A 17066-nucleotide genomic window follows, 5' to 3' on the forward strand; every position below is an offset into this window, starting at 1 on the left:
CGTGTTAGAACGAGCCGTTTTAGGTAGGCGTGGTTGACTCTTAACTTTTATAAAGAATATCTCTTTGGATTTGAGACTTTAGTCTTTGCAACTTTATAGACCTTCTTTATGCACCAAGAGCTTGTAACACTCCAAAGAGAAAGGAAAAATTGAAGTCGCATCATATGACCCCTTTAAAGTTCTAGATTTTTCCCAATTATAGGCCTATAACATTGTTGGGGGACTTGGAAGGATTAGTCTGCTGTCTGTGAGTCTGCCCCTTAACTAACAGTGGCAGTAGTGAGAAATATAGGGGTTATTGACTCATTTTCCTGTCTGAAAAAGCTCTCTTGTTTTTCCCCCTTTGAGAGGTTCTCCCGAATCCCGACTGCACTCCGCATCTGGTTTAACTTTGAGAGATGTTTATATTCTGATCCAGGGCTCTTTTATTACATTGGAACTGGAATTAATTGTTTGCTCTAGCAGGCCATAACAATTCCATAAAAATGTTTGTAATGCATTGTTTCGACGTCTCCCTTTTCTCTCTGTTTAAAAAATAGCTGTTTCTGTTTGTCTAGAATGTTCCTCAGTAATCCTGAAAGCAATTTATGAGCCTGATTTAATTTTCTTGTTATGACAGAAGGAGGTCATCAGGTGTTCAGTGTCTGAAAATATGTTTGCCTTCTGTCCAAATAAGAAACAAAGTTCTGTTTGTTTGGGTGTTCAAGTAAATCCACACTGTATACCACATAGAAGTAAAGCGATCTTCTTGTTATGTCTAACTTAGAATGTTTGCCACATCCTGGAATGAATTCATAGCTGATGTGACATTTTTATTCAAAATTCCATCTCTAGAGAATCACCACTTGTGCGTCACTTGTGTTGTCATACTCATTATGAGTGGCGCCCCTAATTTGTTCATGGTGTGTGTCGTTACAGGCCGGTTTACCAATTCAAAACGTGCAGGAAGTGCAACCCAGACAGTATCAAAGCATTAGTAATTACGTGTAGTGTGACACACGCAGAGCAGTAAAGTTAAATGCTGTATGTTGTCAGGATCTGCTATTAAATACATTAAGCATTGCAGCCTCCATTTGCTGGATGAATACAGAAAGGGAACCTGATGAAAGACAGCTAAAAGCAGCTTTTGACTGCTTACACCATGTCTTAACAGACAGATGAGATAAGACTTTAGCGGAAAGCAATTTGTCTGTCCACACCAGACGCGACAAGACCACAAGACGAGACAAAATCAATAAAAACTACATATGTAAACAAATTATTAAAAAAATAAACCATTTTAGCATTATTCAAAATACCTACCCAATACGATCTTTATCATGGATATCACTTATTTGTGCTCACAGAGTTAAGTTTCACAATGTTCATTTCTTGTAGGCTAGTTATTTTCAAGACCCGAGGTAAATTAAGTGTCGCTTGGATTAAAGTCATGCAAGAATGACATTCGAACTCATTTTAGTATTGTACAAAACACATAGGCCTACGTACCTGAGATGAAAATTGTCAGCCGCTTAGTTGCAGAAATAAAAACTATTCCGAAAACATAATCATCTGTCACTCGTCATGGACAACAAATCACCCTTAGGCTGGCCGCACACTAGACGATTTTAAGGCTGATTTTAAGCCCGATTTGCAACCCCCGAACAATTGGTTCGCGGCTTGTCGCAACCGATTTTTTGTCCAAAAAATCCTTTATTGTGTGGTGTCATTACGATTATTTAACTGCACCCGATCGAGACGGAGCGTCCCCGAACTCAAATCGTAAATATCAAACATGTTTTGATATTTACGACTCGATCGGGTTGCCTCTGACGACCCGCGATAGCCAATGAGAGCGAGCAAGCATCAGTCACCAGGGGCAAGTTCAAGCTCAAACCGGTGTGCAACGCTTTGCTACGGTTTCCGGTTTGAACGACATGTTTCCTGGAAAAGGTGTGTAACGGGGTTTAAGATACGTTTTCTCTTGTTTGGTGGGTGTGTCAAAAATGTCAGCCCAATCAGCAGCAACATGTATATAAACCACGTGGTATTAAAGAGACAGCTGGCATAATGTAATTAACAACCAAATAAATTCACAAGAGCAAGTATATTGTTTGCACATGTTTATTTATATTAAAGGCAAAATAACTGAAATAATAAAGGCACAAGTATAGATCTGGAACTTCTTTAAGTCTGTCTAAATATCATTTAGTAATTACAATGTCTTCTGGTCCATATCCTTTCCTTAGGAAGGTGTGCTAGACACTGATTAATGTAACATAAAAATACTATACATATGTATATATTTTGCTATTGTATCATGGAGTGACACTTTCATAAACTTTTCTAAACTCCTCTGATTATATAATGGTAAATATTACAATATCATAGCACAACAACAGTGATCAGCAATAATGATAAGCCGAATACTCACAATAAAAATAATAAGGTCATATAGATCATAACACAGTCTCGGAGGTAAGAAGTGGATTATCCTTCACCTGAAATGTTTGTCTTTTCATCCTGAAATGCGAGGCAAATGTTGGATCACAATAATTAGGAACCACAGTTTCCACAAATCCCTTCATTTGATTGGGATGTTCTCCTTTATTCTGGACGGCAAGGACTGTGACTGTAACATCGAGCGTATACTGCAGTATTAAACACGTATTTATATCAATTTCATCAGGCTCCGAAAATTCTTCAAAAAGAACACAAAGAATGGCCTTCTCAGCTGCCATAGTTGCAACTCTTGCGTCATCAGAACAGTGTGTTCAACGCACCACCGTTTCCGTTTAAAAAACGTTTTGCACAGTTTTGTCGGGGCTGAACGCAGCCCAGATGTTGCGTGCTTCTATAGCTGAAACTTGGCAGCCACAAACATGACATGAAAGCAGAGAACATCACCCATATTCTTTTTTTATACTTTGTTTTTCACTGTGAAACAGAACGCGCGCCGGGAGCGCCAGCTAACAACGTTGATTGTCCTCTATTTGTTTTTCTTCTCTTGTCACGTTTGATCTCGCGAGTGTCCGTGAGATCACGTGTCACTGTGAAATCGTTCATACAATCGACAAACTCTGCCGCGTCTTTTTTTTTTTTTTTAAACGTACATTCAACATAAAACGAATAGTAAATCCAAAACGCAAGTAATCCAACTATATATAGCAGTCTGCAGCTTTAAGCTTGTGTTAATTCAGAGGTCATGATTAATCTTCTTTTGATACGAATTCACAGGTCAGAGTTTGCCAAACTTGAACTTTGGAAGGCAGCAAAATGCCAAACTTCTTCACACGAGTTTGTGTTTTATTTGTTCTCCAGAATTTGCATGTGTATTGAATGGCCTCTAAACATGGAAAAGATACCTTTGCATTTTGCACTCTTAAGCAGTGTTGGAAAACTTTCAAAAACACATTTGCTTAAAGGCAGAGTAAGGGATTTCTGGTAGCCAATGTTTATATTATCAAACCCGAATGATTTTGGAACACAAACAGAGACATTTAGTGGAATATTCAAGCTGCTTTTTTCTATATAATAAAAGTAAATGGTGACTAAGCTGTTGATCGTCTGTGGTCCCCATTCACGTTAGATATATGGAAATGAGCAGCTTGGACATTCCGCAAAGCATCTCCTGTTTTGTTTCACACATGAAAGAAAGTCATATGGGTTTGAAACAATATGGAGAGTGAGTAGGCCTAAATGATAACAGAATTGTCGTTTTTGGCTACACTATTCCTGTAAATTGACCAAAACCACATGCGCTTAAGGTTAACGGGTGCAAGCAATTGCATTTTGCTTCAAGTAAAATAGATTAAGACAACAGTATGCATCGGAAGTTATGCAACCACTAAATGTCCCGGTCGAGTGCAATGTACAGCAAACCGAGCAGAGATTTGATCTGTTGACTGCCTGATCTCACTATGTCTCGTTGTGTGGTTTAAAACTAAAGATAGGATTTGACTTAAAGAAATGATTCTATTATGTCTCAAATTAAAACAAGACTTGCATCAATGCCTTTTCATACCGAGATTTATTTTCAAATGATAATTAGCCAATTAGCTAAATGATAATTAAATATATTGTATTTCCATTTTCACCAAATTTACCTAGAAATTGTCTTATGTTGGATGTTGGAAATGAACTTACACTATTTTATTTTCTTGTAGTCTTGATAAATGATTTAATGTCTCCTAAAATCCCATTTCTTCTCATCTGCCCATATGGGGTCCATTTTCTCCGAAATTCAGCCACAGAGTTGGCTTATGATACATGATCTTTCTGCAGGACAGGCCCTCGAGTTGACATCTTCGCCTGAGAACCACAAACACATCCAGATCCATTTCCTCTTATCTGCACCATCAAAGTCATTACTGGTCTGTCATGTAAAGCAACTGTAATGTTTTTAATGCGCTGAGGCCTGACCAAGTCCAATTGACTAATCTGGACTGGTTACCTTCCAACTAACAGATAACAATCTAACTTCACCATGGCTTTGTGCCACCAACGAAGGATGTTTCCAGCAGCAACAGGGTACAAACTGTAAATAAATCAGCTCTGTGGAACAGAAAAGCAGATGTTTAGCACAATGTCAAAGCTGCTCTTTTACATTCACTGAAAGTGGATGGTGACCAGGGGCTGTCAAGCTCCAAAAGAGCCAGAAAATTACCAGACTTCTGAAGGCATTAGATAGGAACAGATTGATTTAGGTCGTAATTTACTGCAAATATTGGTATAAGCTTTGGTCACCCTTCACTTTCGTTGTACAGAAAAGAGCAGTCTGATCATTCTGCTATAACTCCTTTTGCATTCCTTGGATGAAAGTACGTTGGTTTTCGAAACACATGACGATGAGTAAATGATGACATTTTAGTTTTTGAAAATAGGCCTTGTTATCAGGAACACGGTGTGTTTCTTCACCTCCTGTGAAGCAATACTCCCAGCTGGTGTGGATAGCTCACATCAACAGTATATTACTGTTCTGTCTGATGCATGACGCCTGCAGATGGGTGTTGACGGAGTCCAGTTGTTTAAACCTAAACTAGCGCATTACTCAAGAACTGAGGAAGTTCCAGTCTAATGTTTTGGCCTGGGGAATAGTATTTTTATAGACATGCTCAAAATCAGGGGGTCCATGAAACATTTACTCAGATGTAATGAACGCTAGAGCTCTTTGGAGCAAGATGCAAGGATACAATGTTCAGATTACACTTATAATGTAATAATAGTGTTTGTTCAAATTAAGTGTGTTCACAAACAGTGTGGAATGGCAACTATTTCTTATAATGCTCATCTTGTCTAATTATCTCACTAAGTAGCAATAAATGTACACTACCAATCAAAACGAGGGACAATATTTTTTATTTCTTCTATTCAGCAAGGGTGCATTAAATATATTGAAAGTGGCAGTAAAGGCATTTAAAATGTTACAAAAGATTAAAATAAATGCTGTTCATTTGAACTTTCTATTCATCAACCTCCTCCCCCCCAAAAATTATTCTACAAAATTATTAAGCCACATAACTGTTTTTGACATTGATAATAATTAGAAATGTTTCTTAAGCAGCAAACCAGCATATAAGAGTTATTTTTCTGAAGGACCCAGTGACAGTGAAGACTGGAGTAATGACTGCTGAGAAACTTCTGGCTTGTCAGAAATCACATTTTCACAAATCACAAACCAATTTTATCCGTTGCAATCACAAAAATAGTACTTGGTTGAAAATAAAATATTGGGATCCTTTATCAAGTGTCTGTCACGGTCTGCCTATTGTGTAGGAGCGCGGAGCGAAGGAGCGAGGAGACGCAGAGACGTGGGAGAAGCTTAGAAGAGTCTTTAATAAACAAAACCAGGGAAACACACACATAGGACATCGGGCTGACGTATAAGACTGGACGCAGGACTCAGGAAAACACAGGGCTTAAATAAAGGAACTAAACGAGGGAATTGACAAGAAACACCTGAAATCAATGGACACAATCAAACACCGGAGAAACTGGGTCATGGGGAGCACATGGGGAGCAAAACACAAGACATGGAACACAGGGGCAGTCCAAGGGCGTGACAGTGTCAGGCCTTTTAAAATTAATTAATTATTAATTAATTAATCATAAATAAATACATAAATGAATAAATAAATAAGAATAACTAGGCTAAATAAAATTGTTTAAATGTTATAAAATACAATTAAAAATGTATAAAGCTATAATATATATTACACAAAAGTTCACAAAAATAAATTTATACTATATATGTTTATAAATATATATTAAATAAAATTAAATGTGAAGGAAAAACCAAACAGTCAACCAACTAACTACAAACAAACAAATAAATAAAAAATACACACAAGGAGAGTAACAACAACTAATGCGAACAGGAATTTCTGTAGTTCTGAATAGCTGTCGGTACTCTCCAGACACAAATACGTCAACTGGGACAGACATGGGGGTGTCGCACGAGGATCAGTGGGCACAATAGCTGAGTTAATGAGCGCAAACATAGCAGCATCTGTGCTGTCAGATTCCTCCAGTCATGGCTCCCACACACATCAGATAAAGCTCACCCATGGGCCCGAAGAACTGAGGACTTCATGAACTGAACAACCTTGTTAACAGAAATATGACTTCAGCATACTGAGTATTTGGAAGTAAATAATGGGGGTGTTTTCTCATTATCAGTCGCTTTATAAAGCATCATGATTTGGCCCAACCAACAATATTGTGCAGCCAACTATTTTTATGCACGCTGGTAATGTGGCAACTAAATAGCATTTTTATGTCATAAAATCAACTGTTTATTGTTCAGAAAACAGAAAAAAAATGTGTGCATTTTTTTAGGCCTACTTAATGGCCTGCTGAATTTGCTCACTGAAAAAAGAAAACAAACCATGCTTTTCATAAATAATTGATTCCCAGTTGTAAAACTGAACAGCCCATGCTTTGCTCCTAGTGTTACTCTAGGACATAATTGTGGTGAACGCACACCCTAAAAATGATATCTTAAATCGCGGTCAGGCGAGTGGACAGAGAGCCATGATTGGCTGAGGGACAATTATGCGGAAACTCCTACTTTCTCCCTGAGATTCTGATCTGTTTCTGTCAACTGGAGGCATTTCAATAGGTAGCGCACAAACACGACAGCCACAGGGTTTGGATTGAAATCTTACAGATATGTCTCTACAGGCCATTAAATCATCATTTCTACAGCCCGCATGGGATTGTGCTTAAAAGAACTTGGAGAATGAATCCAAGAATAAATGTATTGCCTTTCTTTCCCGAAAGCCCCAAGGATTTCTTTTAAATATGATAAAACACTTAAGTAGAGCTTAAAATGCAGATGCAGATCTTGTCCCTTGAAATCCATCACGATGCTAAACTAATCATTTTTTCATCGTTTGTCATTTACTGACTGACTTAGAAAAATAAGTAACTAGTGAGAGTGGAATTTGACCGGTATAGGCTTTATAATGAGATGAGACCCAGTAAAACGGCATTATGTTGCTCATATTTAATATATCTTGTCATCCACATAAACTTCTAATCTCATAGAATTTATTTATTATTTGATTTCAAAAGAATTAATGTATTATTTGGTGAGCATTGCACCCCCGCAAAAGACCAACACTGCTCAAGGCCATATAGTCTTGAAAAACATTTGAGCAATTGCGCCACCTGCTGGTCAGAACATGTAATCAACATGTACTCTGAATTCATAGTCCACAGCATAAAGCTCAACCCAAAGAAACCACCAGAAAACAACGTCAGAATCCAGAGACATTATTACATTAAACCTACATAAATGTACTGTTTTATAAGTAGAAATAAGTGGTAAAGCATTTGCATTTGTACTTTCTGTACTGAATTTCTGTACCTAAATGTGTATTTTCTAGTCTGCTTTAATGTGCAGAAACCATGGAGGTCCATTTTTGACATGTTCAAAAGAGAAAATTAAAAGACTGGAATCAGAGTGTTTATGGACAGCCATAGGCCTACATGAATAAAACATTGATGTTTAAGCCATTGGAGGCAGTAAAACAGTTATGTAACAATCTGTTTCTGACTCTCTAGCTTTCTAACAGTACACAAATCCGACTGTAATTGCTGTGATTTATGTTGTAGAACAACATTTAGAAGGCTCTTCAATGTAAATGTTAACTACAGACTTAATTTTACGCAAAAGAAAATGAAAACTGCTCATCTAAAAACCACGCTAATGCTAAAATAGAAAATAAAGTCTAAGTCTAAAAGAAAGTTTCAACAAATTTCTGTATTTTTTTTTGTATCAAACTGGGGAAATGCAGTTAGAAGCAAATATAGTCTACATATGTCTTTGGTACTGAAATATTAAATAGCTGAATCACACTGTATACCTTTTCTTTTTTAAAATAATATAATAAATATATAATTCTAAACAAGATTTATACACTTATTTTGAATTTATTGAAACAACAAAATTAACTGTTGTTTTTTTTATTGTAAATTATTAATTTGGTAAGATGGTTATTTAGTTTAGTTGACTGTGTTCTTGTTTATACGGCACCATAACCCTGCACAATTTTGAGGATCTACAAGATGCTTAACCACATCTTTGCAATTTTGTATTATTACAGAATAAGACAAAGTTGTTTTTCTAATGAGTTCCCACTATAAATATCTCCAGATAGATGGAACATGTATATTTTTCCAAGGAAGGAACATTCCCTATATAATCAACGGAACAAGCAAACAATGAGCCCAGTTTGAATCTCTTTGATGAAGATGGATTCAAACTCACTGGGGAGAGCACTGCTTGCTGCGGTGGATTTACAAACGTTAGAAACAATAGTCATTGTCATATGTTAATTATTAAGGAATATTTTACCTAGAAATTACAAATCTCATTTAGCCTACTCATTTACTTACCCTATAATGCCACTCTAGACCTGTATAACTTTATTTGTCTGTGGAAAACAAAGGGAGAAGTTAAGCAGAATCTAAATTTAGTTATAGTTTAATACAGTTAAAGTAAATGGGGTGGATGCTGTCTGTAAAGCTTCAAAAAGGACAAAAAATAAATAAAAATCCAGACGTAAACAGTTTCCAGTGTGTTGAAGAGATATACTGAGGATCAGACTAAAATTTAAGTTGTTATGATAATCTTCTTCTTATGAAACTAATAATAATTTTTGGAGCTAGCCACATGTCATTTAGTAGGCTACTTATGATGACACAAATCCAAAAATTCCGCAACTTTGTTTCATTCTACAGTACAACACGGAAAAGTTTACTAAGTAAACGTATAGCTTTAGAGGAACATTGAACAATATACTCATACTTTGCAATAAAACACGAGTGGTTAGTTAATATGACATAGCCTGTTACTTATTTTCTGAAAACCTAAACATGTCGAAATCATTTTGTATACAGTTTAAAGGCAGAGTAAACGATTTCTGGTAGCCAATGTTGATATTTGAAATCACCAAAACAAACATACAGGGCGGTGACGTTGACGACCGGACGTGATGACGCAGGTCCTCTAGCCTGTATACGTGCGCGTTCTCGAGTGAGCTCGGAACAAGTAGAGGACGACGAGGCTTCAGTCCAAACCGTCTTTGCCTCTGGAAACAGGCCCGATATTTACGCTGTTACGTATTTAAAAACATTTAACCATGAGAAGGAAGCTGTTTGGCGTAATTCTCGCCGTTTGTATCGGTTGGTTCAAAGCCGAGGCTCTGACAGGTAAGGCGTCTCGTTTTTCTGTTGATCATGTAAGTTAGCTCACGAGCTCGTTTTTCACAGGCCGTCTGTTGACACAAACACGACCTAGACGACAGGTCGACTGTATTTACCGTACAATAAAGTAAAATACACTGAATATGAACGTTTGAAATGGCCTGCAATGTTTAAAGGTCGTGTTAATGTTAATGTTTAAATCGTCGGCAAACTGTCGCGCACGAGCCCACGGGGAAACGACTCGCGCATGGAGCTATAGCAACAACAGCTGAATAGTTTTTACTCATTAAAGCTCTTTAAGTCTTCTTAAATCCCAACTCGTAGGAAATATGTATCCATGCTGTTTTTTTCTTGTACAAGAACCTTTAATCCCAATTCAGTGTTGTAACCTAAGTTACACATTTCCCAAAATTGGAGATCTTCTCTCAGAGGATTATGCTGCTTAGTTGACCTTTAATTATTACAGGAAGGATTCAACCTAACTTTGCTAGTTAAAATGTTAATGGCTGTCCTCTTCCCTGGCAGGTCCGTTACTCCAGTGAATGATGTCTTAAACACAGTAAGCAGCAGGCAGCCATGACAACCGGTGCAGACTAGTTTTCTAGAGGCCCGCTGTCAATCTAGTAAAACATCAGTTGAGAGTAGCCTGTAATCATAAAATGGAAACCGAGGGAGGCAAAACATGTTTGTCCAATCATGAAGGAGGAGGCAGTAGGGCAGCAATTTTCATCTTTTAGTCTATCCCTGTTCAGTAAAAGGCTTAGCTTAAGCTCATTATAATGTTCCATCACTGGAAATGGCACAGGAATCCACGCAAACCCAATGAACTTGTAGGCGATCAACCGTTGCTTACTTACGGTAATGAAAGTTAGCAGTTTAGTTGGAAATGTCAGTCATGTACTGCGAAATTTGTATTTAAATATATGAAATAACCTTTCCATCCTTTTAGATAAATCAGTTGGTTTGCATGATGAATGAAAATGGCAGAGTAATGAAACTGATTTTGCGTTGTGGTCTGGCACCATCATAATTTTAGTCCCCCAGCAGCAGCTGATGAATAGCATTGTTAAATCCAAACCTAATCAGCTTCATGCTCTCAGTTAGAAATAGAGCGCTAAACACCCTAGGAGGTGCTTTTCTGCACGTAAGCATTGATACTTCCTCAAAACGGAACAATCTGTGCAACAAGTTTACTCATGCTGTTCTTGAGTCGCCACATAGTACATAATGCTACGGTAGAACGTCCAGCTGGATGGTGGAAATTCATCTCCAAATCAGAATTAAAATTAGATTTTCCCCTGAGTACTCAATCTTCAGCTCAGCTCAGTTGTGCTTTGCTCAATAAATTGGGTTAGAGAAAATGTGCAGGTATTTATCGTTTGCGGGTGAATAGGTATGAGAAGATTTTGTTTGTGATTGTTTTTTGCTTTGTGTGCTACTGGCAGCCATTTTGTATTTAAAAAGTGTGTTTGTCAGCATGCACCCGGCTTGGTTGGTGAGGATAGTCCTGTCCTTCAACTTTTTAATTGTTCTCACTAAGGCTGTAGGGATATGCAAATCTATATTTCAAAACTCGTCACTGGGTTGCCTGAACCACTAGTTGACTAGTCTAAAAATTGGTCTGAAATAAAAAATTGTTAATGTTAAAATCTTATTGTGACTCATCAATGTATATGATGTTTTTATTTTTTTGACTTTGAGTTAAATTTAAATGTCTTAGCTTACAGTGAAAAAAAAAAAACAGATTCTCTGTGACACGTCGGACATCGTGAATCATTTAGGCCTAGTCTCTTTAAATCCCATCTGTCCACAATCGACTACAAGCTTGCATTGATTTTTTTAAGTGCAACACCCATACTTCAAAATCCAATCAACAACCGATGAATAGAACTAAAACCCCTTAATTTTTTTATTTTTTATAAACTGTTATGTTCAGATATACATAATGCATCAGAAAATGTCGCTACTTTTATCGTGATGAAATGGAGGTAAAAAAAAAAGGCAATCCAAACTAAGGCAAAATTTGATATTTTGAAATTTGTCACATTTTCTGTCTTTATTTTGATGAGTGATTGAGTTGAGTCTGGGCACATGTTGCCTTAATTGAAACTTATTTATTTTATGCAGTGTTTTAGCAAGCTGAATGTCCCATGTACATTTAGGGTAAGAATCTTAAAAGCCTTGTGGTTAAACTGTTATGACTTGCAATGTAGATTAATGCCTTATATAGAGAATGGTTTATCGGCATTCAATCATGAGATTGAGCCAGGAAAATGTAATGTTAAAACAGTTGACCTTAGGTCAGTATTTCTTCTGCCAATTAATCCACATGTCAGCTTGTGAGAAGGTGAACTTATTGACTTGATTACTAGAATAGGTTAAGTTAAATCTAGAAGTGGCAGACTTTGTAACGAGTGATACTTGTTGTACTTTACTGTTCTCCCTGTTTGGAGTTATTTATAATTTAAGCTTGAAATATTGGGTTAATACGTCTGCCTTATGGTAACATTAAATCTAAACACTTATATATACTAATATATACTTAAATTCCTTTAAAGCTTGTTTATGTGTTTTGAGTTTTGAATTTGTGGTCCACTTAGTTGAACGTTGGAGGTGACCTTTCATGATGGTCAAATGAATGAAGCCTGTTCTGCTTTCAAAGGGCACATGTTATTTCAGGCCTAAGGCATGTGTGGAGTCTCATTGCTCTGACTGTAATGTGGATTGTGGACATCTACCATTTTTACCCCTCGCTGGCTAACACACTAAAACATTCCTCCCTCAGCAGCGGACAAAAAGGGAGCAGTACCTTACTCTTGTTTCAAAACCAAACACACTGAAAGCATGTGCTACACCGCAGGAAGCAACAACAGGTCTGGGGCTGATCTCGAAGTGTTCTTGTCATTGATGTGAAGGGTTGTTGTTCAAGCTGCTACGCACATACTTCCATGTCTTTCAGGGTGTGTGTATTGTTCTAAGGTGATCAGAAGAATTTCGCTGAAATTCTCCATGGGGGATTAGCATGGTAAAACCTTGTTTTTCTCCGGAGAACATGCTCCAAGTCTACATGAATGGCTTCAAAATAGGGGTCGACCGATATGTGTTTTTCAAGGCCGATACCGATTATTACAGATCAAGTAGACCGATAACCAATATTTTGAACCAATATAAATGTCTGGTTTAAAAATGAAGATTAATGTCAAAATTAAGAATAACAAGGGCTCTGACAAAAACTGCGTTCCCTGGTGTTGGTTGAGTGTAGTACCCCCTCAGTAAACTCTTTATTTTTTGGCAAACAAAGGGTTTACCATTAAAACATGGAAGAAATAGCGTATTGTGTGATTATTCTTTTAAACAAAAGTTGTAATCGTTGTAGTAGTCAGGGGTTGAAGCAAAAAAATAAAAATAATCTTTTGACTGAAAATTTTTCCTCGCCCAAACCCCATTCCACAGCCATACCTGTCACACACCCAGATTAAGAGCAGTGTTTTTCTTTTTGTAATCAGGAGTGCTTGTCCTCCTAATTAAAAAAATGAAGGAGCACCTTCTGATCAATAATCAAAAATTCTGATAAAAAATTAGCCTTCCTAATATGAGGTGAAGTGATTTACAGGGGCATTTTCTTTTTACCTTTTCAATGACATCATTTATAAGAATTTGTTTATAAGCTTTTTAAAATGTCTATTTAAAACAATATAATAAGTAGAATAAGACAAATAAGTTACCAATCATATGAAATTAGTATTAATGAATACAGGCTTGTAGGTAAATTTTCAGACATTTAATGAGGCTCAGAGGTGGCATGAGTGCAATTAAATTCATAAATTCATGTGGAGATTAATGTTTTAAATATACAATTTTGAATACAGAAATATTAAATGATTTAAATAACTGCAATTATACCTAAAAATGAAACTGAAACCGCCAGCAGGTGGCGGCAAATCACGGATTTTATCACTGAATCATTCATTCAATTGATTCATTTGAACGGCTGATTCATCTCTCAACACACACACACACTCACCCAGCCCCCACCACCCCTCCTTCCTCACACAAGAGGCAGAGTGGCAGAGTGAGATTAGATGTCTGATAGTTTTTTAATTTTCTGTTATCCATAGAGCGTTGTAAATTTGTGAAACTATGCCTATTTCCTCAGTATGACTTGTTCTATGTATGTAAAAAGTTTTGAACTGTTTGGAAGCTGCACTTTAATAATACAACACAATTACGCTTTCATTTTTTCCTGTTATTTTAATAAATCACCACGGCAAAACCGTTCAAGCTATAACAAAATCCATCCGCAATATAAGTTCCACAATGTTTTGGCATCATGTAGACAAAGTTTCGTGTGTATAGTGTAATTATTTGATTAATTGATTAAATCCAAACTTTGACAAATTCCGTGACATTCCGTGGCATACAGTAAATTCCATTTATATGACTGGATTCCATGATTCTGTCCGCGTTTTCCGCATCGCGGAAATAATAGAAAATATTGAGGTGTTTTTCAACTTCAGTGTAACGTTAGTGGATTGTGATTTATTGCAACTTAAGCAATGCCTGCTGCTGCCTTACCTTTGAGAGACAACTGATGCGTGATCACTGAAGCAGCTCCAGTTAGCAGCTTTCGGAGTGAACGTGAATTCCGCATTGATTGGTCGGACTTGTGACTCCCAATAATCAGATGGGCGGTGGGCGGAGAATGCTTTAGGCCACAGAGTGGTGAGTTCTGACAGGCTGCATCAAAGCCAAATAGCGCATTTCAAAATTAAGTTGATTTTATTGGCGAATCGGTTTTGAAAATGACCGATACCGATAATCTCAAAAATGCTTAATATCGGCCAGGCCGATAATCGGTCGACCCCTACTTCAAAATGGTTGTTTTTAGGTTCATTTTCTCTGTTCATGTCAATTGTTTATTCATAATCATAATCTTATGGCAAGTTTTAAAGGGATAGTTTGCTCAAAACTGAAAATCGCCCTCATGTGGTTCCAAATCTGATCAAAGACTTTCTTCTGGTGGAAATCAAAAGAAGATATTCTGAAAAAGTGTTTTGAATCCATTGAAATTGGTCAAAATAACTTTTATTTTTATGTTCCACAGTCGGGAATAAAAAATACTCATACAGGTTTGGTACGACATGATGGTGAGTAAATGATGACAGAATTTCCTGTTTTTAGTGAACTACCTCTTTAAGCTTCATCAGTCATCAACATTACAGTCATCCCTTTATTTCATGTTTATGTTCGATTTCATTTTTCATTGCATTTCTTGATATGCTAACCTTTGGTTTTAATGCATGCTTCAACTCATTGTCTTTTTAAAATGCTTGCTTCTAATGTTCTTCAGTTGGGTTTTGGTTATCGTGAAGCCTTGAAGTCTTGCATCATGATGCTCAAAATCCAGTTTGTTTTTTGTGTATGCCTTTGTTTTCCATTTTAACGTTTCTCTCTTTTTCTTTTCTCCTCTGCTGTTTCTTTTCTTCTTTGCCTGCCTGTCTGCTAATCATTATTCATATCATCTCAATGAACTGTCCACCCTAAACCCAAATCACCCATCAAATGTCCAGCGGGCTTCATAAAATCGCCCTTGTCTCAGATGAAACTCATAGAAGACAGTGCCGAGCTGGATTGCGAGGTCATAGGGAACCCAATCCCCGAAGTTCTGTGGTGGTTCATTGAGGGTGAAGAGCCGATTGAAACGGTCACTCAGCTGTTTGACGGTGCGAGAGAGGATTGCGTACACATCAATGCCACCTATATCAACCACGCCACCAGCACACTCATCCTCACCAACCTAACACTCAACGACACGGGTGTTTACGAGTGCCGTGCGTCAAACGACCCCGACCGCAATGACCTCAAGACCCCACCCAAAGTCAAGTGGATTCGCTCACAAGCGAACGTTATAGTGTTTGAACGTGAGTTACGTTGTGGTATCTCAACGTTTCCACTAGCGTATAGGAGGAAGTCCTGTAGATTCAGACTCTCCCTTGCCTTGCCCTCCGCCTTCCTTTTTTTCCTTTGACCAGGTCACATGACTACTTTAGCGCCATCTGTTCTTTCATAGTAATCTGATGCCTTCTGAGCATATCACTGTCTAGAGCTTGAGATGAAGTTGAACCTTTTAAAGAAATGGCATTGATCGGTTAATGTTACTGCCGGTCAGAAGGTGTTAAACGCACTAATTGGCCTTTATTTCTGAAAAAGGGCTCTGATTATGTCTCATTAACGTGGCTTGCTTTCAGTAAACATCTAAACAGCTCTTTAGATGTGTGGCTTAACCCTTCTGGTGGTCTTAGAGGAAAAACTAGTTCTTTTCACAATAGGTTTTCATAAGCTCATGGTCTCCAAACCAGTTGCTGGTTGGCTTATTTCGTTCCCTCTTCCCATTCGTTTTCATTACAAACTTCTCACTCAATGTTTCCCAGTAGCCCAAATGTACCTTCACTTCTCCTTTGATAGAGCACAATGTGCCTTACAGCACACATTGTGGTGAACATCCGGACAGCAATGTTCCGTTCCGTTCCGTTCCATCATGTGTCCAAAAATGTCATTTTTTTACAGTGCCACATCAAATCCAGAGGTTGGTAGAGTCATTTTCAGCAGTGAGCACTTGTTTTTTTTTTTTTTTTTCCTCCTGTTAAAGAGTCATAATGTTATGAAAGTTGATGTTTGTGTAACTTTTGCTACTTTTATGCCTTGACAGATGCAGCCATCACGACCAAACCAGAGGTGGTGAACGACCAGAACCAGACCTCTGCAACACTCAGCTGCAACCTTACCAACCCTTCTTCTCCCATCAAAGGCTATTATTGGACCCATAATGGCAAGACCATTGACAAATCAGAGTCAACCACTGGAAAAGCTTTCATTGAACACGAGTATGTTCCTCAACCTTATGTAAATGATTGTATCACTAAAGAAGAGTGAAATATAGCTCTCTAATTTCAGTATAAGTTTCTCAGATTTAGTGTTTACAGGTCTATTAAGTATAATGCAGCTGCTCAGTTTGTGCGATGGGGTTGTTAGCAGCAGTAGCGTGATTTACGAGCCTCCGGCACTCCACGTTCACTGACCCTAATTCCCATTAGAACTGCTGGGTCGGAAAAATATCCATGGGGATGCCTGAGCGGCGAATTGGAAAAGCTGTTTACTTTTATATTTAAAATTTCCTTTACTTGTATTGTCCTACCCTCCACCTTTATTGCTACGGTGCTGTTGTTATATTGAGGGATCTCAATTGGCATATAAAACTTTGTTAAAATTTGAAATCCTTTTTTTTTTTTTTTTTTTTTTTTTTTATCTAGCTGACATTTAAAGTTTATCTTGACCATTTTAAGCTTTTCTAGTAAAAGAAAGTTATTTGATTTTCA

The 17066-nt window shown here is 37.4% G+C and overlaps 1 protein-coding gene across 3 annotated transcripts in view; it reads left to right on the forward strand.

Annotated features, from left to right (window-relative positions):
- The first annotated feature begins 9486 nt into the window (after nucleotides 1-9486).
- LOC107728565 (basigin-like) overlaps nucleotides 9487-17066 on the forward strand; it is a 20830-nt gene continuing 13250 nt past the window's right edge. Inside the window, exons 1-3 of one of the 3 annotated variants that reach the window (XM_016538778.1) lie at nucleotides 9487-9696; nucleotides 15261-15611; nucleotides 16400-16574. In XM_016538778.1, coding sequence (XP_016394264.1) covers nucleotides 9627-9696; nucleotides 15261-15611; nucleotides 16400-16574 — 596 coding nt within the window. In that variant the 5' untranslated portion in view covers nucleotides 9487-9626. The remainder of the gene's footprint in view (nucleotides 9697-15260; nucleotides 15612-16399; nucleotides 16575-17066) is intronic. The other 2 variants (XM_016538777.1, XM_016538779.1) reach the window with 2 other exon arrangements.

This window comes from Sinocyclocheilus rhinocerous, unplaced genomic scaffold, assembly GCF_001515625.1.
Source record: "Sinocyclocheilus rhinocerous isolate Xijiao unplaced genomic scaffold, SAMN03320098_v1.1 scaffold1238, whole genome shotgun sequence".
Classification (NCBI taxonomy): Eukaryota; Metazoa; Chordata; class Actinopteri; order Cypriniformes; family Cyprinidae; genus Sinocyclocheilus; species Sinocyclocheilus rhinocerous.